At 45.1% G+C, this 23,759-nt stretch overlaps 1 protein-coding gene and 1 long non-coding RNA gene across 5 annotated transcripts in view; both read left to right on the top strand.

Moving 5' to 3' along the window:
* Bsk (mitogen-activated protein kinase dJNK) overlaps nt 1–23,759 on the top strand; it is a 40,010-nt gene that overhangs the window by 12,219 nt on the left and 4,032 nt on the right. Inside the window, exons 1-5 of one of the 4 annotated variants that reach the window (XM_072001032.1) lie at nt 2,353–2,519; nt 20,882–20,943; nt 22,488–22,932; nt 23,256–23,385; nt 23,525–23,722. In XM_072001032.1, coding sequence (XP_071857133.1) covers nt 22,793–22,932; nt 23,256–23,385; nt 23,525–23,722 — 468 coding nt within the window. In that variant the 5' untranslated portion in view covers nt 2,353–2,519; nt 20,882–20,943; nt 22,488–22,792. Of the gene's footprint in view, nt 1–2,352; nt 2,520–10,534; nt 10,573–20,881; nt 20,944–22,247; nt 22,350–22,487; nt 22,933–23,255; nt 23,386–23,524; nt 23,723–23,759 lie in introns of those variants that run through there. The other 3 variants (XM_072001030.1, XM_072001029.1, XM_072001031.1) reach the window with 3 other exon arrangements.
* On the top strand, nt 2,528–5,252 carry LOC139986047 (uncharacterized). The gene is made up of 2 exons (XR_011799550.1): nt 2,528–5,014; nt 5,088–5,252. It is a non-coding gene; the product is annotated as an uncharacterized lncRNA (long non-coding RNA).

The raw sequence follows: 23,759 nt of genomic DNA, 5'->3' as shown, positions 1-23,759 counted from the left end.
CATTGTTATGCACCTCACGGTAGGACAAATCAAAGATACGAGGTCATTGTTTCGAATATGATTCCAAAGGTATAATATGACACGCCTACGAGGTACCCCGATGAAAATAGATTTGGCGGCAATTGCGTATTCGTGTGCATCATTGTCGTTATGCAATATTTGTCAGTGGTTCGGGAAGTGGATAGTATGTTGAAGAGAGGAAATTTTGGTAGCAGATTCGCGGTATTTTTATGTGGTTGGGGCGCCCGCGCCAGTGGTAGCCAAGCAGGCGACCCATCGAGAAAAGAAGCGGCAAAGGAATTTGCAGAAGACGTTGGGCGAGTATCGATGGCTGTCTGGCAAACGAAGTGGTCCAAGGGAATGACATTTAGGGTGGCATCGTGGCGCCACACGAACCGAGAATGTCTCGCGTGCTCTTCTTCCGCGTCTGGTTGACGGTGCGAAAGATTTTCATTGAGCATCACCGTCGACATCGTCAAAGGTCGTCTCGGTATAAATAACCCTGGCGCCGTTGTTGGCTCGTTCTCGTTTCCCTGCTTCGACGGTCAATTTTTTAGCCGCTATGCGTTTCACCACATTTTATAGCTTCACGAAAGTTTTGCTCCTCCCTCGGTCGACTAGCATCGAAGAACCCACAATTGGACCTATTAGATCATCTGATAAGTCCGTGTGGTTCATTTTTATTTTATGTAGAATCTTTCAGGTTCGTTATGATTTCTAAAATACAATACTTCATAAAACACGTTATGAACACCGGAGATTATAAATATATAATTATTAGAGCACGAATTTATTTGATGACCTGATGTACATGTACGTTGAATTTGTTTGCTTCTCGGTAGTGTTACGAAGTAACCGTAGGAATTACAAAGTCCTCGAACAACTTGAAACTTTTCTGAAATATCAGAATTTTTTTCCCTCGAACATAGATTACGTAGAGTGACTTGAATTAGATACGGTCTGGATAGACAAGTGCATGCTATTGCATACAGAAGCCAGACAAGAGTCTTTCATTCGCAAGTAATTTCCACTTTTCCGTTTTCACCTTCGACTACTCATAACTGTATAAAAATTAAAATTAAAATGATCGCTTGGAAACGATTGAAAGGTTTTCTGTAAATTGATACGACAGGAAATAGCTTCCCTATACTGAGTATTCCAAAAAGTTGGGGCCGAACTTTGGAAACATGTACTCATCAAAAAAGATTCCAATATTAAATATTTACAAACATCTAGTTGACACTATGCTTTATAGTAATGGAAGATCAAAACTAGCGAAAAGTAGTACTTCATAGGCACGATAATTCTGTCTCGTTCGATCGTTGAAGTAGCATTATATAGTGCAGTGTGGTTGTTTAGTTGTCGAGGTATTCGACGCGATAAATTGGAGTTGTCTCTCAACTTAGCTTGGATTTTCATGTATCGTGTAGTTTTATTAACCGTGGACTTTCTCGAATTCTGCATTTTCGACCAACGATAACTCAAAGAACGTGAACAGTATCCTCGAGCACAAATGTTTCGCATTTGAAGAATTTAACTAAATATTTCCATTTGTTTCAGAGAATTTTGAGAGTGCCCTAGACGAGCGGTCGTTGTTGTTGCTGTTGCTGACGTCGGCTTCGTCGCCGTCGTCGGCTTCGTCGCCGTCGTCGCCGTCGTTGTCAGCGTCGTCGTCGTAGTCGTCGTCGTCGTAGTCGTCGTCGTACGATTTATTCGACGCGATAAGTTGGAGTTGTCTCTCAACTTAGCTTGGACTTTCATGTTTCGTGTAGTTTTATTAACCGTGGACTCTCTCGAATTCTACATTTTCGACCAACGATAACTCAAAGAACACGAACAGTATCCTCGAGCACAAATGTTTCGCGTTTGAAGAATTTAACCAAATATTTCCATTTGTTTCAGAGAATTTTGAGAGTGCCCTAGACGAGCGGTCGTTGTTGTTGCTGTTGTTGACGTCGGCTTCGCCGTTGTTGTCGTCGTCGTTGTCGTCGTCGTCGTCGTCGTCGTCGTCGTCGTCGTCGTCGTCGTCGTCGTCGTCGTCGTCGTCGTCGTCGTCGTCGTCGCCGTCGTCGTCGTCGCCGTCGTCGTCGTCGTCGTCGCCGTCGTCGTCGTCGTCGCCGCCGTCGTCGTCGTCGTCGCCGCCGTCGTCGTCGTCGTCGCCGCCGTCGTCGTCGTCGTCGTCGTCGTCGTCGTCGTCGTCGTCGTCGTCGCCGTCGCCGTCGTCGTCGTCGTCGTCGTCGTCGTCGTCGCCGTCGTCGTCGTCGCTGTCGTCGTCGCCGTCGTCGTCGTCGTCGTCGTCGTCGTCGTCGTCGTCGTCGTCGCCGTTGTTGTCGTCGTCGTTGTCGTCGTCGTCGTTGTCGTCGTCGTCGTCGCGATCACCGTTCTCATCTTCATCGTCGTTATCCTCTTCGTCATCGTCATCGTCATCACCATCGTCATCATCATCGTCATCGTCATCGTTCTCATCGTCATCGTCCTCATCGTTTTGTCATCGTCAACGTCGTGGGGGTTGTCAAAGGGTAAGCAAACGGATGTCTCTATACCCCAACTTCTCTTCTCAACTCTTCTTCTCTCAAGTTGTTTAGTTTACACGCGACAAATCTACGTAGAGTGTTTACAAACTCGAAATCACGTTTAGAACTTTGGAAGAAGCTTGATGTTGTTTTTGTTCCTCCACGATTCTCATCACAATGCCTCTCGTTTTGAACGATTCGTTAATAGTGAGTTACCTCGGAAACATAGGAAATATGTACTACGGAGTGATCGATGTGGTTTTGAAATTGTCTATAGAAAGGGTGCGATACGTGTATACAACATTACGATTAGAAACTAATCGCTATGGCTGATGTATCACTTGTGTCGTTTTTGATTAGTGGGACACGACGCAACGAAGAGACGAACATTGCCGCAGGTTTTATTGTTCGAATGAGAATGGGAAATTATGAGTTCGCGTGTTGTCGCGTGGCGATACGTCGTTAAAGTAGGATATCGAATGCATGATCTGGTTTGTAGGCTTTTCGTAACACCGAGTTCCCTCGTCAACCGGGAAATGGTAATACAGTTTACGATTATCTCTCAGAGATATTCGTGGTTTAGTTTATCGAATATCGATTGAAAGAATTTCCAGTTTGAGTTTTGTAACTTTTATGATTTCGAATGTTCAAAGTATTATTCCAAGATTTTCAGTTAAAGTCGTTTTTCTATAATTGCAACTGTCTCTACGATAATCGGACCATCTATTGTCCAAAAATATTTATAATCTTATAAATCAATTTCCATTCTTCCAAATATAATTATTACAAATATAAACATTATAGAATTATTATCTAAATATTTTAAATCCTACAGACAAATTATATCGTCAGCACCGTAGATAAGTGCTATATAAGAATATACGAGCCGCATGTGGTGCATAATCTGTAATTTGGCCATCATAGTTCTATATATTGGACGCTTGATAACACGCGTAAGCCTTCGAAAAGCAAAAGGAGCGGATAGTTTGGGACGAATAATAGTTTTGGATGCGACATAATCACCAGGGATATTAACTCGTGAAGTGAGTTGAAGTTAGTCAGAAACGAACTGGCACGCACCCTTGGCAGCTCTTTTCGTTATTTGGAATGGCTTAGGTTTACGTGTTTCCTCTTGGGTACGTTCCGTCATGTGGAAAGAGTCCTTTTCCCCTTGTGTTTCTCTATCTCTCGCTTCGAGTTCCACCGGTTGGGCAAAAGCCGTTTGCTCCTAGAAGCATTCCGCTGAGACGGAGCTAACTATACTCTCGATATTCCGTTGTTTTACATAAAAACGCAAGGCAGCTGGGTTCTTCCATTTCTCGATCGCTCGACCATCTTTTGCACGCTTAATCATGGCACTAATCACTTTTTTTTATGCATACTTTGGTCTATACAGTTAATTAATTAGTAGTTTTAACGAGTCGATCCTTAATTAGAAACTTTTGTAATCGTAGAATCAGTAACTTTTTAACTATCAAATCTACACAATTATTTTGTATATTTCTTTTGTACGTTTCACGATTATTCGCAATCATCTAGATCATCTGCGGATATTAACACGCATATCGTACGATTTACAAGTTAAAGGAAATCAGATTTCTTTGCATAAATTTTCCGAGAACGTCGCAATGCGTTGTAAACCGGAAGACGTCATTGCGTTATCGTTTAGGAGCCCGTGATCTTTCAGAAACGGTTATACATATATCGGTCCTTTTGCGGGTTTTCGTTTCTCCTCGGGGCAAACGATAGCGTATATTTCTTAGGAGCGAGATTGTGCTTGGCCGAAATGGACCTTCGCTGCAAATGACTATCCGTAATACATTTTCGCAAACGACGAGGATGGCTTTTATCGTATGTATAAAAATGGAGAAAGGTCTTCCTCCAGAATTCTTGCGAAATTTCCGAACCTGAAACTCAGAGGGTCCTTTGATTAAGTAGCTTGGCCACTCGCTCGGTCAAAACAACGGTGATAGGAGGTATGTTTTTACGGCTTGATGGACAAAATACAATTCACGAATCTTGATAAATGTTTTTAGCCGAGCAGTCGAACGGAATCGGATCGGATCGTTCGTATCAGCGATAAAATTCGTCGCCGCGACATTGTCTATCGTGCAGGCCGCAAGTTGCCCGCGTACGTGTTATCGCCGGTGTCCTTGCTTTACGACAGTCGCTTTTGAGCCAATAAATCGTTTTACGAACGTACCCAATATCCCCTGAAGCAGGGGATTTCGAGATTCCATTGGAAGGTTGACAAATTATGCGGATTTTCCGAGAGTCGAAGGTGAAATAGTTTCGACGGCGCGAAAGTGGAGCTTTTTTATTCGTTGGCGTGTTTTCGAGGCCCGTTTCTCTAAGATTTATAGCAGTCGTACCGAAGAAGTCAAGATGCTCGGGCCAGACGACTGTCTTATAAATTAGGTGCTTTGAGCGTGAGCTTAAAGACAACGACGGCTTTTCGTCAAGCACAAGAACGGCGTCAACGTCGACTCGAGGTTGAATCGGTAAGCGTCTGTGAATAATCGAGCACGTCTCGCATTAGCCGCGGCTGCCCTTATCTCTGCTTCTCATTTGTAGGGCGTACGCTTTATTGCTGAAAAGGCTGCTTCTGCTTTCTTACCGGGAAAATTTATGCGAGTCCCGGTTACCGTAATGCGTCTGCCACCACTTCGCTCGAAGTACACAGGTAGCAACGCTAATGTTTATCCTGCAATTTGTGCGCAATAAAATTTCATACCTCGAAAAGCAATCGATAAATTGCATTTTCTGGGAAAATTATCCAGCTGCCTCTTTATCTCCTTCGAAACCCTTAAAATCGCTTCGACCATTGAAACATTCGTACTTTTCCTATCCTGTAGATTTTACGACCTATTTGGTATTTACCTATTTTATATACCTATTTTATATATTATATTTTATATGGGTATTTTATATAGGTATTCATATGGGTATTTTATATAGGTATAGATAGGTACCTATTTTATATAGTACATACATATACAAGTACATACATAACGGTAGAAACAATCGCTTATGTTGTGACGTTTTCGACGAGACGTTGTGAAACGACACGGATCGTTCGCCGTTTAATCTTCTTTTATGTCTCGCGTAAAGATGTAGAAGTTGACTTTACGATCGGTCAAATTCACCTAGATACTACAAACTTCCGTAAATCTTGTCTTTGAGGCTCTTGTGTAAACAGATAGATAGCTAGTGTCGGAGGTTACGAGGTTGCTTCGTGCCACTGTTTCTTTCTTCTTCAACTTTTTTCAATACAATAGCAGATGCGAACGTCGAATTTAACGAATTCTCGGATCTCAGTTATACAAACGTTCGTTCGTAGTTCACAATTGAGCATGTCGGGAGCAACGGTCGATCTAAAATATCGTCGGTTCGACGACAACATCGGGCAAAACAGAGGAAACCTTATCTTTGGTAAGTTGCAAATTGCTTTAGAGCCATTCGATAAGAAAAGAGAGAGAGAGAGAGAGAGAGAGAGAGAGAGAGAGAGAGAGATAAGTAGGACGATTGATTCGATAGAGACGATAACACGATCGCTAACACAGTCGCTAACGGTGTCGGAGTTCGTGTTAGTAAATTGGCTTTGCCGTTCCCTCGTCGCGTTGTTCTACATAAACCTTCTCCAACTATGGAGATAAGTGTAACGTCAATGGTAAAAGGAACTAGCAGGAGAAACCACCGTGGGAAAGGCGGCTAAAGGATTCGAGCTAGGAGAAGGCGCACAGGAACACTCTTCCGTTTATCGAAGCAACTTCGCTGGCGGCGTAAGTTAAGTTTACGATACCGAACAGGAGCACGTAGAGACAATGAAGGCGATGTACAGAGAAGATCGTCGATGAAGGGGAAGAAGGGAAAGGCGAGTTAAGGAGTATGCCATTTCCCTAGAGAATTATGAAACGCGCGAGTTAGCACCAGATCCGAGAGAAAGAGCTGTAACGCTCCAAAATTTGCATTCTCATTAGTATGCTTGCGGTTCGTAGCAGTTTCACGAGTCGCTATGATTTATGGAAAGTCGTCCCCTGGATAGAGAGCTACCCAGCCTCTTGGCATACAAGTTGCTAAATCGCGCGTTATTTTGCTTAGTTGCCTCTGCTTTTCACCATTTTTGGCCCTCTGCTCCTCTTGGTAGCGAGGACAGGCTTGTAGCGATTTTGTCTGGTCGAACCGTCGCGCATTCGTCGTCAGGCTCCGCGACTATTGGATTGTTCTCGAACATTAGCTTTGTAGCAAAGATTGCGAAGAAGGGCGGATTCGTTTCGAAGGTACGGAGAACATTTTACCCCCATCTCGGTAGGTTAATATGGCCGCGAGTGCTCGTCCTACTCACATTCGCTGGTTGCATTTGAAACTACACGTTTTCCAACGCTCTCGTCGAGGGTGCCTGCAACAGACACAAACGTAACAGAGAAGCGAAAAAGATGATGAATGCTGGCTCTCGTTACTAAGCTACTAACTCCACTTTTACACGATGAGGGTCCATAATTAATAGAAAAACAATTTCTGTTACAGGCTATGAAAAAATTAATTGCACGATTGTCTTTATTCTGAGGTTTTTGTGCAAAATGGTAAGGGGTGACCAGTAAATTTTTAATAATTTTAATATAATAACACGTAAATTTGTAACGTGTACGTTCGGTATTTCCATTTATTATCACCTACACTGGTTACACGTCGTATCAAGTTTACGTTTACGTTGCTAATTTCGCGGTTCGTTAGAATTTTATCGTATCCTTGTTCGATTTACTTTCAAAAGGTGCTGTGTTTGTCGAGAGAAGCAAGCACCCGCTAAAACCACTGTTCCTCCGTTTAGTAATCAAAAACGAGAACGTCGACCATATCGATAAATATCGGTGGATAAGATTTCCCATTGTCCTCGTTGTTTCTCCGATGCAACATCGGTGATAAATCGTGGGTTGTTTTGGCGGCGTGGAGTAGCGTAGTCAAAACACGAAGGTTGAGGAGGAAAGCGGCGATACTTGCCATCGCCTCAGTGTGTAATTCTTGGCACGCGATTTGTATTTTCCGTTTTATATAACACGTACAATAGGAACATGAAAATTTTCTATGGGAAATGTTCAAATATTTTCATGAGCCAGTGTACACACGTTAAGCATTTGTATCTTCGTCGAAGCTGAGATTTCATGTTTCGCATCCACCGCATTTTCCCACAATACCAGTCACGTTTCATCTACGTCAGTCGCCAGTACCACTCGCAAGAATATCCCGTTAATTCTTTGCTTTACGACGCTTTCAACATGTCCAGATTTTCGTAAGAACCGAATTTCCAGCACGGTAAGGTCATAGTACGAGAAACGTCGCTTAGATTTTTCAGTGGCTGCACAGTTCACGTTAATTTCAATAGCCGTTGTTATGGAAATCCAGGAGAGCTGACGTTATTCGGTGGAATTTCGCGTGCAGCTTTTGCAGTGGCGCATCGGGTCAAACGTTGCTTCAGTGGCGACAGCTGACTGTTCTTTCTCGGTCGCGGCTAGGCTTTTTCGCCACACGATCTTCGAAACACAGCATTAAATCCGATACTGGATTATCGATGGCGTTTCTATATTTAGGTGGTTTCCAACAATTAGCTTTAATTCAAAGAGTCAATCGTCCTAGTGGTAGATACTCCATGCTCGATTCGATCAGACACGATCTCGAAGAGCCTCGGGGAGTCCCGGGGATGACCGCAACCGAAGCCACGGGATTGGCAAACTCGAAACTTTCTCGCTGGTTTCGGTTTCGAGCGAATCGTCGCTTTCTAAAAGTACTGCTCGTTAATAGACGCGTTTCTTGCTTCGCTGATCTTCCAACCTTAGAAGGCAAGCCTTAAAAGGCCAACAACAGGGAATCGGAAACATTCACTCGGGCGTATCGCGTTTCACTAGGGTTGAAGGGGTTAATAGGCGCAACGCAGTTTCTAACGCGTACTTGACAGAAGATGGAAAGAGGCAAGCTCGATTTTCACGCGAACCAGACTCGTCGTGTGCAAACTTCTTGAAGTACGACGACCGGATTCCCGTTTTCCTGTATCGCTATAAATAAGCAGGATCGATAGCAGTGGGGCAAGAGATGGAGACAGCGGTCGTTGGTAATCATTTTACGCAGACAACGAATGCGACGCGCCGTCACAAAAACATTCCCGAGAGCGAAGCGAATGTCGTGGTTACGCTACGTTCCGTCGCGCAGAAAATTCAGAATTGTACTCTATTTGCAAAGCGGTTAGAGGCAAGAGAAACATTTCCGATGTTTCGATTATATTTAGATCTCTGTTTAGATTTGAAACTCGAATCGACTTGGTCTTTGAAACGCATACCACTTTTTCGTGCTAATCGCTTTGGCTTTGACAAGCTGTGCTGCGAAGAAAAAGACCCGAAGCCCTGTCAAAACGCTTACGAGTTACCAAGCTTCCCGTCGAGACGTAGAAGTTGTGATCTAATTACGAAATTACTCGAAGAAACGCGATCGTGTTCTGTCGATTGAAAATCGTCTATTGCAACGCATAGTTAATTTCGGGAACTGTCGATGATCGGTTCGTATTTTTAGGAAGTTTCTTCGATCGGTCCTTCGCATTTCGAGGCAGTCTAGCGCTCCTTTCGATCAACTGGGTAATTAAAAACCGAATCTACGCGATGATTTATTTTCACGCGCCTACATCATGTTCATTGTCGTCGAATACGCATTTCTTTGTTTTAGGTATCGCGAACACGACAAGAACACGGAATAGCGATTCGGTGAGTGAGTTTTCGTTGGATTTCTCGTAAAACATTTTTTTGCAAACAAAAACGGAAGAATAAAGATCGTAAAAGCTTACGCTTGTATATATGAGAACGTATATTATTGCGCAGGGCGTTTTAAGCGTAAATTCTGTCGATTTCTATTTCTGTCGAGTCTATTGACCACAGAATTATTCGAAAGGAGAAATAAAGTTGTTAATCCGTAAAAGAAAAATTTCTTTGAAACGTTAAAGTTGAAAAAATAGGGTTTTGACTACGAAATCCGATTTTCCAGGCCACTGTGCAAAGAAGGGAAACCGGCAAGATCCGAGAATGGGATGGTACGTCGTAGATCGTACGGTGGAGGAGCATTACTTGTCCGCGCAACGTTAATACCCCGATAATTCATTCTAAATCCAGCAAATGAAGCGACCGAAGTTCTCGCGGCGCGACGGTTCGTAAAGCGTTCTAAGAAACGGACCAGCTCCGTTTCTACGCGGCCGTCGTCGCTTTGAAGTGCCACCATCGCGAAATCTTCGACCAAAGAAGACACGGTCTCGGTCTCGTTTTTCTCCTCTTGTTCCGCTTCCTGTGTGCAACGATGCGCCAGAGTACGCGTGGCACGCGCGCCGCTCGTTTCCTGCTTCTTCTCTCTGGTCGAGGCTCGAGACGAGTTCGGTGCACCAGCGACTTCCAACCGCACAGATGTTTCGCTGGTTCGTAAATCGAACTTGCGATCTCGTAAATTTCCCCGTTACGCGAAACACACGCGTAAACGCTTAATGCTGGCGTATCACGAGTAATTTGCAACTGCGAATGTTTTCCTAGCTCCACTATCGGCGGCGTCGACGCGATGGCGTCTCTTCGACGCTCGACTCGTGGACCGAGTCGAACTTATCACCGATGATTCCTCTCCATGTGCGATCGAAATTTCTGTATCAGATTTAACCTTCATCTTTCTCTCTAAAGAAATCTATCATTTCTTAATTCCTCTATTAACAAATTGTTAAGTGTTTGAAGTACAATATTTGGTTACTGCAGCTTCCCTATTACAATAAGTTTTCTATCCTTTGTATAATTAGACTGACTTTAAAGCTGTGTCGCAATGGTAGCTTTATAGGGAGACTAATTATACGATCGTAATTCGTCGATGAGAGATGTTCGAGAGGTTTGAATCAGAGTGGTCAGGCGTGACAATAGTCCGGCCAGTGTGGGCGAAACCTGGCCGTTTACACTTGTTTCCAGGCGATTTGAACGAGGAGATGTCGTGATGGAAGGTCACCGATTCTCGCCTGGAACTTCCTCAGGATGAGATCGGTCAGCAAAAATACGTACGTATCTAGGGAAGGGAATTGCTTTCGTCTTCCTACGAGTTTTCTAGAACGTGTTTTGGAATATTTGAAATTCTCGGTTGCGATATCATTAGGCTGTATTAACTCAGCGAGAAGCATACGAGTGATACGGTTCGTTAAGATACTTCAGTCCGTGGTCGGCGCAGGCGTTCCATCGATATTCCGAACAAGTTCGCGGAATAGCGTTGGAACATCAAGGACGAGGCAGCGTCCTCGTTTAGTGGAAAATGTCTCTGGGGAATTTTATTCGGCTTCGGCTTTTGTTCGTTGGGATACTTCGATAAAAATCTAAAAATATTTAAGCGGATCTCTAACCAACACGACGCTATATAATTACAGTCTGACTTTTCAGTAAGCTCTGTAGTTGGTGTGTATTAAATAAATTGGACTTGAATAAAGTAAAAGTAAAGAAGAAGTAATAAAGTCAAACGAATCCAGTTGTCTTAGCTATAATCTATCGAATTTCATCTTGACAGAGATTAGCGCGGTCGACGATCTTAGAATATTTTCATACATGTTTTGAATTTGTCAAAACATTGCTCTAATATTGTCAAAGAATCGTTGAAAACTCTTGGGTTCACTACGCGCGCGTCTCCGGAATTCCCAAATGCGCCAACTCTAAAATTTCTCTATGGTTCATTAGTTGGATCGCAATTATATCGTATACAACAAATACGTATCTCTGTTGGAGAGAATTCATCAGAAATTTCTTAGATTTGCTGTTTATAAATGAGGCTAACTACTTTTCCATTTTAGATATCATCCGCCTATCTACTCTCGAAATCCACGAAATTGTAACCGATCATCCGTTTTTATTTATTATTAACAGCAAAATCAACTCCATCCCTTTTGGTGCACATAAACCTGTATGCACCACCACGTGCGTTAAGACCTGATCAACTTCTTTGATTTGTGGCCGTTAAGCACCAAAATATGCTACAGCACCCGAGATCCATTAAATGGAATTATTAAATTAGCAAATCGATACGCTGAAAATATCGGCCTCTTCGGACGCTTCAAACACATATAAAATGTAGCTCTACAATATCCTTCCATCACGTAAAGCTTTCCAATAATATTCTTTTTCCCGTTTCTCATCCCCTTTTTCTTATTTTATTTCGTTGTCTTTTCTATATTCACTTTCTTTTCTTACTTTTCTCATTCCGCTTATTATTATATTCTTTCCTACTTATTATTGGGCTCGACCAGTGTACTACTAATAATAATAATAATAATAATAATATTTGTTTGCGCGAATCTTGTCGTTGGATTCTCATGCTTAAACCATTAAGCGTAAAAGTTACGTACAGTGGCTCGCGAAAGTACAAGTTTTTGAACATTTATAGAAATTCAATATGGATATATTATGTCTGTTATACATACAAAACACTTTGAAATTTCTTCAGCGATGTAACTGCAACGAGGCGTGATTGTCACGATTATGCTGCTGGCTTATACCAACTTTATGAACCTTCCGATCAAATTGGCGAACGAGCTAATCGACGTCTGCTCGATCGTTTATTTTCTCTATCTCTTATTAGCGAAAACAGAGAAAAAATTTGGTCAAGTAGTATGACGTAGGATCGAGAAAGTTTCTCGTTGAATCGTCGTAAAACGAAACCGCGCGGATGAGCGACGACGTTACTGTCGCGTAATTTTTAAAGTGATTACAAAAGATTCAGTAGAAAATTGAATTTATTTTTCAGAGTTAGGTTTTTTATTACAAAAGATCACAAGAAGAACTGTTCGGACCTGTCTCGTACCATCAAGGAGGAAAGCTCGGTGTGGGTGTGCCCTTTTGAACTCAGAACGCGGATTCGTCGTCCACACTTTTCGGTAGAAAAGTGAGGGTAATGATCCGCGATGCCCATTGGTTAATAAATGCAGTTGTAAAGACAAAGAAAATCAGATATGGCTCGTGGGCATCCTTGTTCATGGGAAAAGCCTGCTATTTCGCTAGACACCCGCTGTCTCCGTAATAGGTAAGAGCGTGCAACAAACACGAGGACCATCTGTAAACCGAAAATGTTTATGTGAAGAGAAATGGAACTGAACAGATTCGGTTTATGGTATCTCCTTAGGCCTGTTGCGGGTCAGTGTAACAATGGGTAGATCTTGGCGCCCAGACTATGAGGAATCTCGCAAGGACCATCGCATTTGGCGTAACACGTGCTAAACAGAAATTTGATCCGTGACATTACCGTGGTTGGACCGTCGTTTAAGAAGAGACGGAACAAAGGCGCCACTGGCAGCAGCAAATAGGTATCGAAATTCGATAGGGAAAACGAACAACGATGGTTCTGCGAGCAGAGGCTGGCTCGTAAGCAGGTGGTTTCGTCGACGTCGTCGCGCAACCTGCCCATCGGCAAAGTCTCTAAAACGAGCTGTCGAGTTCTGCCGATAGTACGAGTCTGTCTGCCGAATATCGGCTTTTCGTTACCGAATGCATTTAACAGAAAGGCGAGTCGGAGAGAGGAAAGGAAAGTCGACGACGAGATGTCGAATAGAGAGGTTGTTAGCGCGCTTCTTGGATGGGTTATCGCGACGCTAGTCTTGCAAGTACCGAAAGCAAACGAGAGGAAAGTTTACAGTCGCGATAGTAGTCGCTTGGTCGACAATCTCGTAGCTTTCCGCTTCCTTCGTTTCTTCGACAAAAATTTGCATTTTAAATCAAAGGGGATGCACTCGAGACTTTTAACGATGTCACTGCTCGTCTAAATTCCCAAGTATTTCCAGTGTACCGTTCTCTGCGATTCTACCCTTCCGCGACAATTCGCCTACGCGTTTCGCTTCCTTCTACGTGGATTGTGTTCAGCGTTTGAAAACAGCCGTATCGAACCGTAAGGAAAGGCACGCGACTGGACTGAAAGTCAGCTGAGCCAGGATCGATGTTCGAAAAGCATCGCGTGCCAGCCAACCGTTTCAACTCGTAGCGTTCTGGCTATCGTCGATCAAGCTCAGGTGTTCCTTTCGTAACGTCGAACATCGCTCGCAACGCGTGTTCCGACATTACGGTCACGATGATCGGTAGCCGATCGTTTGAAAGTTTTAGCGGTCGAATAATTTTCATCGGTCGCTTCGCTAAAGTTTCCAACGAATTAAATTTCATCGATACGACAATGCTGTTTCGATACAGTAATATCTCATTACCGTTCCTATGGAAAACGTCCAAACACTTTGGTGAGTGCGTGCAAATTGAATTTAGCATAACTTTCCTGTTTATACGTTAGCCATTGTACGGTTCTCTTCATCGCGATGCATCGTGTACGAATTCGCATAGTAGGTCGCGTTTCAAGCGTCGTAGAACACAAACTTTCACAGAGTTCCATAGGCTTAACTAAAAGTTTCGTCGACAGGAAGACATCTCTGAATTGTGTGTATTTGGTACAATTGAGAGCGACTGGGTTACTTTTGCGCAATTAGAGGACGCAGCCTATAATCGAACGGCGCGTCGCGTTTCGTCGGTAGAAAAGTTTCCACGGGTTGCTGTCGCGTCGCCACGATTTCGCTCCTCGTTCGCTGGCATAAGCTCGAGCCACTGCCTCGAGTCATTTTCATCGTATGCGCGAGAGTGCCGGTATAAGGGAGAAAAGGGAATGGTTTGTTCGGCTGAAAAGACCGACTCGGTAGGAGTAGGAGGGAAGAGGCGGAAACTATGGTGGAGAGATCATCCTAGATTCCGGAAGGGACGGGTAGAGAGCAAACGAGACGAACAGCCGGCAAGAACGGAAGCTTTGATGCGAATAACCGAGAGCTCTCCGTGCCAGCTGCGCGAGTAATCGAGGCTTCTTTCTACGATGCACGCGCGTTGGACGAATTAAAACGAAAATACAGTAATCTTCGGTTAGTAAATGCGACTTTGGTGTTCGGGTTCGCTACGTTACTCTTATCGAGAAAGGTAGTTACTTACTCGCTATGTATCTGTCGTCTCTCTTGGACCTGTTCGATTTTTAAATATATCGAGGACGAGAGAAACATCGAGCGCGAGTATCGTCCTTGTTTAATCGTGAGTATGCGAAAAAACATGATCGTGTTTGGTATGATTTTGGTAACTGAGATATCTTCGATCACGGGTTACGGATAACGCTCCATGGTAGCAGATCAAGAAGTTGACGAGGATAGTCCACCGCGAAGGGCGAGAATGCGTTTATTAGCCGAGAATTACCGCGTTTCGTTGTATTTTCCATAGACAGTAATTTCATAGGGTCGTTTAACGACAGGAATCAATTTGCCAGTCATTCGAGCGGCGTAGTACAACGCCGATGAAACCGAAACGAGATTGATAGATATGCGCGAAGGGGTGCGAAACAATGCGGCTGTCCGTTGGAAGCCTAGCGGAGCGACGAGGTACGAGAACTCGGCTATCGTAACCGTACCGTCGCGTCGTCGCGTCGCTCCGTTGCGAACGCGGTCGTGCATGCGACTCAACCAACCACGAATACGCAACCGGTTCGTTGCATAAATATCGTTCGGTTCATCTACAAGGCGCGTCCATCCCTCGCCGGCTGGTAAACGCATTGATTTATCGTTCCATCGTTAACTATGCGAACGCCACACGTTGACGTTCACGCTCGTAAATCCGCAACGGCCTCCATCGTGTTTTTCTCGGCTTTTCCATATGTTGCATCGTATCGGGATAAAGAAAACGTCCGTCTTTTCCTTCTTATTTGCCCAGCTCCTTCTCCTTCTATTTTCATACCTTACCTTCTTACTTTTTGGCTAGAAAGAAAAATCAATTTGACGTTGAAATAGGCAAAGTCGCAACGCCTTAGTAAATTTTTTCCCCAAAGAGGTCGACTCCATTTTCGAGGAAACGAAAGGGGCTGTTGGGAGAAAAGCACTTTGTCGTTGGACGGCGGCGACCTATCGGCAGAAAGAGAAACGTGACGCCTGGCAAATTGACGGGTCGTCGGATTCGCGAAATCCTCCGGAGAACCGTTCCACGTGATCGACGTAATGCTCGTCGCTTACCTGAGCTCCTTCGATCGAAAGAAGGACCGAGTAGGGAGATGCGAGGTCGAAAATAAGAAGACAGAATGTCGACGGCTTGAAATAGGTCAGTCTATAATACCATCGGTGTCTTTTCGTTTAGAGGCTTCGTAATTCGTCAGCCCGCAATCGAGACGATTGTCAGCAAAAAGATTCTTACGAACGTCTTAGATACGAGCGTCTAGACGCGTAGCTTTCGTCTGACGTTTATAGAAAATCCTACCTTTAGCCGACTGCCGTTTCAAGGTCTAGACGAGATGTTCTTTTTGCGAAGAGGAACGCGTGTTCTTTAAATAGATTCGAATCTATCGGTAACGGTTGGGGCCGCGGTCGTTGTCGTTTCGCATAGGAGACGTCTCGCGTCTATCGCTTTCCCGAGCTATCTTTAAAATACAGAGACGGAGATTCGCGTCTCCGGCGGTCTCGGTTTGCGACAACGAAGTCGTCTCGGTGTCAAAAAACCGTCGGTAGTCACCGATCGGGTGACGCGGAGCGAGAAAAGTGCGGACGGGTCGAAACAAGACGAGAGGAGGCAAAGCGACATTGCTCGAATGCAAGCACGCAGCAGAGAAAGACGTTCAACGGCGGCATTTATTTTCGGCCAATTAACGGCATTCCTCGACGGTGGCATCTCCTCGTTGCATAACTCGTCGGGGAACGACGCGACGCGACGGGACGAGCGAAAGAAATGGCCGCGAACCGAGAACAACGGAGTTGCCTGGGCAAAAGGAGCGGAGAAAAGCAGACGAGGCGAAGACGCGACGGCACGCGACACCCGAGGCTTTCTTCGTCTTCCGCCGGCACACGTTCCTCGTCTTCGCAACCTCCCAATTTGGAACTTCTCACAACGAATCTTAATTTTCTTTCTTTCCTATCTGTCGGCGATTTCGCCATCGAAACTGAGACGCGACCAAAAAATGCGTTCACCATTAATCGCGCGTTTCTCGCACGGGCACAGCACAAGACTAGACTTTTAAATTTTCTCACCAAAGCATTATTCTCGTCGCGACCGTGCGATGTTTTACTATCGTATCGTCGGAATGCGCCGAATGGCAGGCAAAGAAACACCGTCGTCTTAGCGACAAAATTCGAGCTGCAAAACATAGGAGCTGTAACGAAGACAAATGAAGGAAACGCAAATTACTTTTTTTCACTTATCCGTATGTGTATAACACCTTGGTAATCGACAAAACTCCTTTGTTATCGATATTCGCTAACCCCCGTCAATTTTACTGAAAGGATGCAAAATATCGAAAGTTTTGAATTGTCCTAATTCCGATGGCCAAGAACTGTGCATATAGGAGGGATGGTTAGAATTGATCGGGACGCGGTCACGAGTTCCGATAATCTGTGCCTTCGTGACGCAACGCACGCTCTTCCAAGCACAAACTGCATTGCGAGTCCTCGAACGAGCAAAAAATATCGACGAGTCGAGCTAGTGTCTATTGGGGTGGCGAATTGAAAATCTGTTCCAGTCGAAAGTATCGATTGTGTGACAAACGAGTGTGATGCGAATTAAGGCAGAGGTATCGAACGATATTCGTAAGTATTAGGATACTTGATAAGTCTAAATAATTAGGTTAAATCTAAAGTTGAACAACTCGTGAATTATTATTTCGTTTGAAACTTTAGACCGTAAAGTGTGTTAGACACAGTAATATAAAGTTTATCGGTTGTATATCGTGAAATTGATTAGGGTTCGTGTTCGTTAACTCGGACAACGTCTGAGATTCGCTGAAAAGTCAGGGAAACTGGAATAATTGCTACAAAGTCGAAAACGTCGGACTCTAGAGATACGCAAGCGCAACAAGAGCATCTGTATGGTCTTTCGTTTGGAGTTTTCGTTTCTGGACTAACTGGCAATTATAGTTTCCGCGGAAATATGCACTTTTCGGTATTCGTTTTTACTTTCCTTCGGCCCGTCCATCCATCTATTCGAGGTTCAGCCAGCATCTCGATCTACCGTCGGCCGTTTGCTCGCGGGCTCTCGAAATTTCGGTCAACGAACTTTCGAATTCCTTGGCGCGTTTCCCTTCTGTCGCGTTGGCAGTTCTAGGCAATCAGCCTCGTTCGTCGTTGGTAATTATCGGTGGCACGCGCGGAAGTGAGACGTTTCGCGGCCGATTCGGAATACCAATCGAAATTAATTACCGTGACGAGCTCCACGACCAAATTAACCTTCGATAACGAAGCACTGCGCCGCGACACGACCCGGGTCTATGCCCGATCGAGATTCAATCCCCTGCTTCGCTCTCATTCGCTCGAATCCAGTCGATCCGCGGTTGTGTCGCAGCTGGAGAAAATCGCGACGGAAGGCGCGTGCTACAGACGTGCCACGGACAAGCGATACGTTTTTTTATCGCCGGGCTTTCGTATATTCCGGATTTGTCATTCGTATTTCTGCCCCTCGGTAGATAATATCGATGGTCGTTGGTCGGAGTTATCGAGGGTGTGAGACCCCTTGCGTCCTTTGGCGACGTTTCGTTTCCTATCTCTTAGCTCGTACATCACCTCTGACAACTAAAACCGGTATTTACGGCCGAGTCCTTGGAACCCCTATGCTTATGCTTTTGGTTACGCTTACGATTCGCTTGGCAGGAAAATCCTTCTTTAAAATTTTCATCGTTCTTGACTTTTTCTTTCTTCGTTCGTGGCAAAATCTCTAGCACCAGTTTGCTTCGCGACCGAGCGCTGTATTGCAATGGGCGGAGTTGAAATTTATCGCGAGGAACTTTTTATCCGACAAATGTTAAAAGTGGTGGAAATCGTTCGAACGATGCGGAGAAAATTATCTTTGCACGCGAATTATACGTCAACTCGAGGTAATTTATTATTTTGACGCGGAGTGAGTATGTAGGTGAACAACTTTTTAGCAAGGAAGTATATACTTTAAGAACATTTTTTAATGGCATTGTCAATTTTCACAGAACACTCATTATTACGATTATTTATTTAATTACAATTATACAAGGTTGATTCTGTATTTCGTAAATCTCCCTCGAAATTAAATCACACGTCGAACGTGCGCACCAGACATTTTCCTCGTTCGATGTTTAATTATTTTTCGACAGCTCTTGGATGTCCCGACCTTTCGTTTCAGAAAGGTTCGCCATTTGCTCTCTGATAAGCAGTCGGCGTGCGGCACAGTGGCTCGCTCGCGATATCGCGCGCGTCGATCTTTCTCTCATCTTCCCGGCAATGCCAGCTTTGAAGGGTTTCTTCCTCCGCGCTGACTCGTCGATAGAGCGCGACGCGACGCCGAACAATCGATGGGGCGATGGTTGTAAAGTCGGCCATCGGGGAGGATGTTGGCGCGCGAACGTTGAACAGAGGAATTGGATTCGCTGGGAATTTCGAGGCGTTAAACCGTACGAAGGGAGAAGACGCGCTTCGAAGCAATTACAGGCGGTTGAATCGACGCCGCGAAATTTAATCCGGGGCTCACCGATTTCCAGGGGATCGATATAAAAAGTCGGCCGACGAGGTGGTAGCCTGGTTCTCGAGATATCTACCGATGTCGGGATACGGCGCAATTACGCAAATGAATTCAAACGGTAACGAATCCGGCATTCTCGAAAGAATTAAACGACGATGATTTTCTGAGTCGGTGCAATTACTTTGGCCGCGGATAAAGGGAAATGGGAATACGAGGGCGACGGGAGAGGGAAAACGGCGGGCGAGAGCGCGAGCGCGACCCACCGAAAGCATCGGCATCGTCCTCTGGGAAATACGTCTTGCTTCGCCGGTGGCGAGAAAATTTAATATCCGAATCGACGTTCGCGGTTGCTGCTGTGCACTGTGTACACTATGCGCGGTTGACGCGCAGCTCGTCTTTGCTCGACGGAACTCGAAGCAATCGGGTCCGAGTATCGTCGGATGCGCGCCACTCTTTTCCGCTTCGTTGTCCTATTTCTTTTCTGTCGTTTACTATCTGTCGTAGTAGATATCTAGAGTCTTCTATTAGACGATTCTGTTATCGGACGTTCCGCCAATTAGCTTCCGCGCGACGTAATTCCTTTTCCTTCGATGGAAATTCGTTTATCGTTAGTAACAAATATCGCGCAGATGGTAGATTTTGGCTCGAAATCACAGAAAGTTTGAGATATTTGCGATATAGATGGTGCGTACGTGACTTTTACCTTATTTAAAGAAAGGAAACAGCTGCGTGTCTTGTAATTAGATAACCGACGACTCTGCTCGAGATGCTACTTATATTTTTGCGAATCTTGCTTGACGTTTCGAAAGAGCACAATTACTCTAGTGTAGCCTAAAGAAAATTGACGATCGTCGGTTTTTTCTTTCTCTGCTGGATATTAAGGTGTCATTCCGTAACGACGTTACTCCGGAGTAAATTACTTTCTGCGGTGAAAAAGACATCGCTTCCGGCTGTTGGCGACGCTATAAACGGAACAACGGTCGACACGATTAGGACGTCGTTAAGTACGTTAATACGGTATACTCGATTGCCATTCCTTGTTACGTGTATCTCATTGGTGATCTCTTGGCAACGACGAAAATGAAGTTTCCCACGGTAATTTGTCCGACGTTCAGCTATACCGATGTTTCGTTTCCTCGTTCTCGCAGTTGGCACGACACTGAGACAAGAATTGTTTTTTCCTTATGGTCGTGACGACGAAAGATGGTTGGTAAGTGGGTGGAAAGCAAGGTGAAACGGTGCAAGAAAGTGAGGAATTTCGGTACTTTCAAACATTTCTCGTTCACGACAGAATTCGAGCAATTCTGTTCGCGAGCTCCAATATGGATTAGATACGATGCTGTTTCTATTGACGAATACATAACTTTGGTCAATGTGGACTCGGCATTAACGCACCTAGCCGATCTATTCCTTCCGATTGTATTTCGCGCTATCGACCTGCCTATGTTGCACGTTCTAGTATGCATCTAGTGTCCGCAAGAATGTCCGTCCCAACGATATCGGCGAGAAAGCACTGGCAATACATTGGCAAAATCCAGCCCCTAAATCGATATTGGACGACGCTCGACGCGATTCCTCGTTGTCGAGAGAATTATTGGTTTTCGTTTTACCGTTTTTCCAGTACCGCAAAACGACATAATGTCGGCGATTCGTCTAGATTTACTCGATCCGTGTCTACGAAACACGCGATCTTGTTTGTGTAAAGTTGCGTTGAAAAATCCAAGCGTATGAACGTTACATTACCGATGAACTTTTTCGTCACGGCGACTTGAACTTTTCCTCGACAAAATTCCTCGTCGTTGCGGAAATCGCTTTGACTCGTGTTTAAACACACATTTACGTTGCTTTTTTTTTTGATTGCAGATCTTGCCCGCTTCAGATTCAATCGTTCGTCATCGAGCGTTCACAATGGCCGTTCGTTTATGGTAAGTTTTCGACGACGAGTCAGAACATGGTCGTTTTTCATAATGTTTCGCCGTGTTGTCAGTTTCGTTTCTGATTAGCTTGCACTGTTTGTTAAACAAACGAAAAATTTGACGACGGCAGTTTCCGATGCGAACCCCTCCGATTCTCCGATTCTAATCGAAATCCACGAGAAACCGTTTCAGAACATTATCTCGAAGGGACCTAAAATCATAATTATCCGCGCAGGATCTCGGCCGAGCCTCTTCGGTTTGCATATCGGCACTCTTAAATCCTTCTTATCCGATGAATTATGCCGACGTTAAAACGGTCTAACGAATTTCACCGAGCGGTGGTCGAGCGAACGCGTGCACGTACGCGTTGGAGACGATCCAAGGTGGTAGCGAGCAAAGGAATGTCGTGCCTTCGGCGATAAGAACAAGGAAAAGAGAAAAAAAAAAAGAGAGAGGCAGTGGTCGTTAACTCTTCGAGACATCAGGACTTCGACTATGCTCCTGAACTTTTCGAAACATCTCGAGCAGAGACACGTATTCTCCACGTTGCCGAGACCGAAATTTCATATCTTGAATTCACCATTTTTCCTCAAATACCCATGAAGTTTCATCTCGATCTACCGATGTGAATTTGGACAATCCAATTCCCCTCGCTGCAGGTCCAGACGAATGCCCCGAGTCGCGTAACTATCTTGGCGCGAGTTTCGAACGAAATACGCACCAACTTTCGCGTAATTGCGTAATTGGTAGCAGGTGTCGGGCGAAAGATTCGAGCAACGAACATGGCCGTCAGTGGAGAGAATCCGAACGAAGAGACGAGGGCAGGGTGAGAGGAGGAAGCGACACGAGGCGAAAACTCGAAGGGAAGTGAAAAGATAGCGGAGTTGCGGTTCTACGAAACCGGTGTCGGTGTCAGAGTCGGCATTCGCGTCTGCGTCTGCGACGATCTCTATAAATAATTGGGGGAATCCCGCGGTAGCAGAAGAAATTGCCGTATTCCACGGCAAACGTGGTACACTGTCGTCGAAATATTTGCGCGACTTCCTCCCCTTCGCCTCGTCTTCCTCTAATTTTGGCCGGCAAACCGTCGAAAACTCTTCGACCAGCGGACGCTCGTCTTCTTTTTCTTTCACGACCGAGAACGTCTGCCCGACTTTGCTCCAATTTCTATTTTCGACCGAGACGTTGAAACTTTCGAGGTAGATCCGTTCGCGATCCGACGCCGACCGATTCGACGAGAATCGAAACGCGTGTCGTTCGGAGCCTGTCTTTGTCATGGTCGTTGTCGGCTGTCCACCTATCGGGCTATATTTCGTTCGAAGACTAACCACAATTGACCAAACGTTTACAAATGAGAAGCGCCCGATCTATCGGTAAATTCGTAAATTCTAAGGACCAACGATTCATTGCGAGAGGTACAGTTAGTTACATAAATATTGAAAAGACGCCCAGATTATTACGCTCAGAAAACAGATTATATTTTTATTACATGAAATCGACAGAACATTTGCCCAAACTAACAAAGCAACGTTTAACTATGTTCTATGTCGTAGACAAATCCAGCGCGTATAAGAAGCGAGCAAAGCGGCGGAGCGGCAGCGGTGTCGTCCGGAAGCGAAGGCCGGAGAAGCAGCGGCGAGAGCGTGCCAGTGCCGGTGCCGGTATCGGTGCCGGTGCTCGTGCCTCTCGACGGACCGAGGAAACAGGGACGAGAGACTACGTTTCCTTTCTGCCAGGTGCGCTCGTATTGTCATTCAAAGTGGCTAAGAGCGTAAGTCCTCATCGAGTGCACCAGGAGTGCTCGAGCGGAGGGGAGGTGCAGGTACAGGTGCAGCAGGAGAGACGAGCACCGAGGCGCATGCCTTACCTGGGGCCTGATATGACAACCCGGCTATCCGCCATGTTTTACACGGTTGAAGTCGGGGACACCAGATTCACCATTCTCAAGCGGTATCAAAACCTGAAACCAATCGGTTCCGGGGCACAGGGGATCGTTTGGTAAGTGATGGCGATTGTCGTGCATATCATCGACCATGTGTCGAAGCTTAAATAATTTTAATTCAACTTGAAGTCGTAAGTAAAGTAAGCGCTGGATCTCCTGCCGCCTTCCCACGATTTTGACTGATTTTAAGAGAAACCGACGATGCACGCGAAGAAAGCAGTGCGATGACCGAGTGGGTAGCACTCAGCCTATCCATGGATTCGTTTACATAATTGAAACGCGATTAGAACTGCCGTACGAGTGGAAGGTGTGCAGGGTCGTCGACGACTCGCCATCGATCGATGAATCTCTAATTATTATTTGCGCGCGTTTGTTGCAGCGCGGCGTACGACACGGTGACCGCGCAAAATGTCGCGATCAAGAAACTTTCCAGACCTTTTCAGAACGTGACGCACGCGAAGAGAGCATACAGGGAATTTAAGCTGATGAAGCTGGTCAATCATAAAAACGTAAGTATATATTTTCGTCGTTTCGGACGTACATTCACGTTGATAAGTATTGGAAGACGCTCAAGTGCAAGAGGACTCGGATATTCCAACCGATACTTAGAAACGGGAGCTTGTACTCTACCTTGATTCTGTTCGGCAGATAATCGGTTTGTTGAACGCGTTCACGCCGCAACGGTCGTTGGACGAGTTTCAAGACGTGTATTTGGTGATGGAGCTTATGGACGCGAACCTGTGCCAGGTGATTCAGATGGATCTGGATCACGAGCGTATGTCCTACCTGCTTTATCAGATGCTGTGCGGCATCAAACACTTACACTCGGCCGGTATCATTCACAGGGTGAGTCGCGAGTGAAGATCCGATTATTTTCAGTCAT

Source organism: Bombus fervidus, chromosome 3 (genome assembly GCF_041682495.2).
Source record: "Bombus fervidus isolate BK054 chromosome 3, iyBomFerv1, whole genome shotgun sequence".
In the NCBI taxonomy this organism is placed as follows: Eukaryota; Metazoa; Arthropoda; class Insecta; order Hymenoptera; family Apidae; genus Bombus; species Bombus fervidus.
The sequence above is the reverse complement of the archived record's forward strand: the minus strand, read 5'-3'. Positions and strand labels throughout refer to the sequence as shown.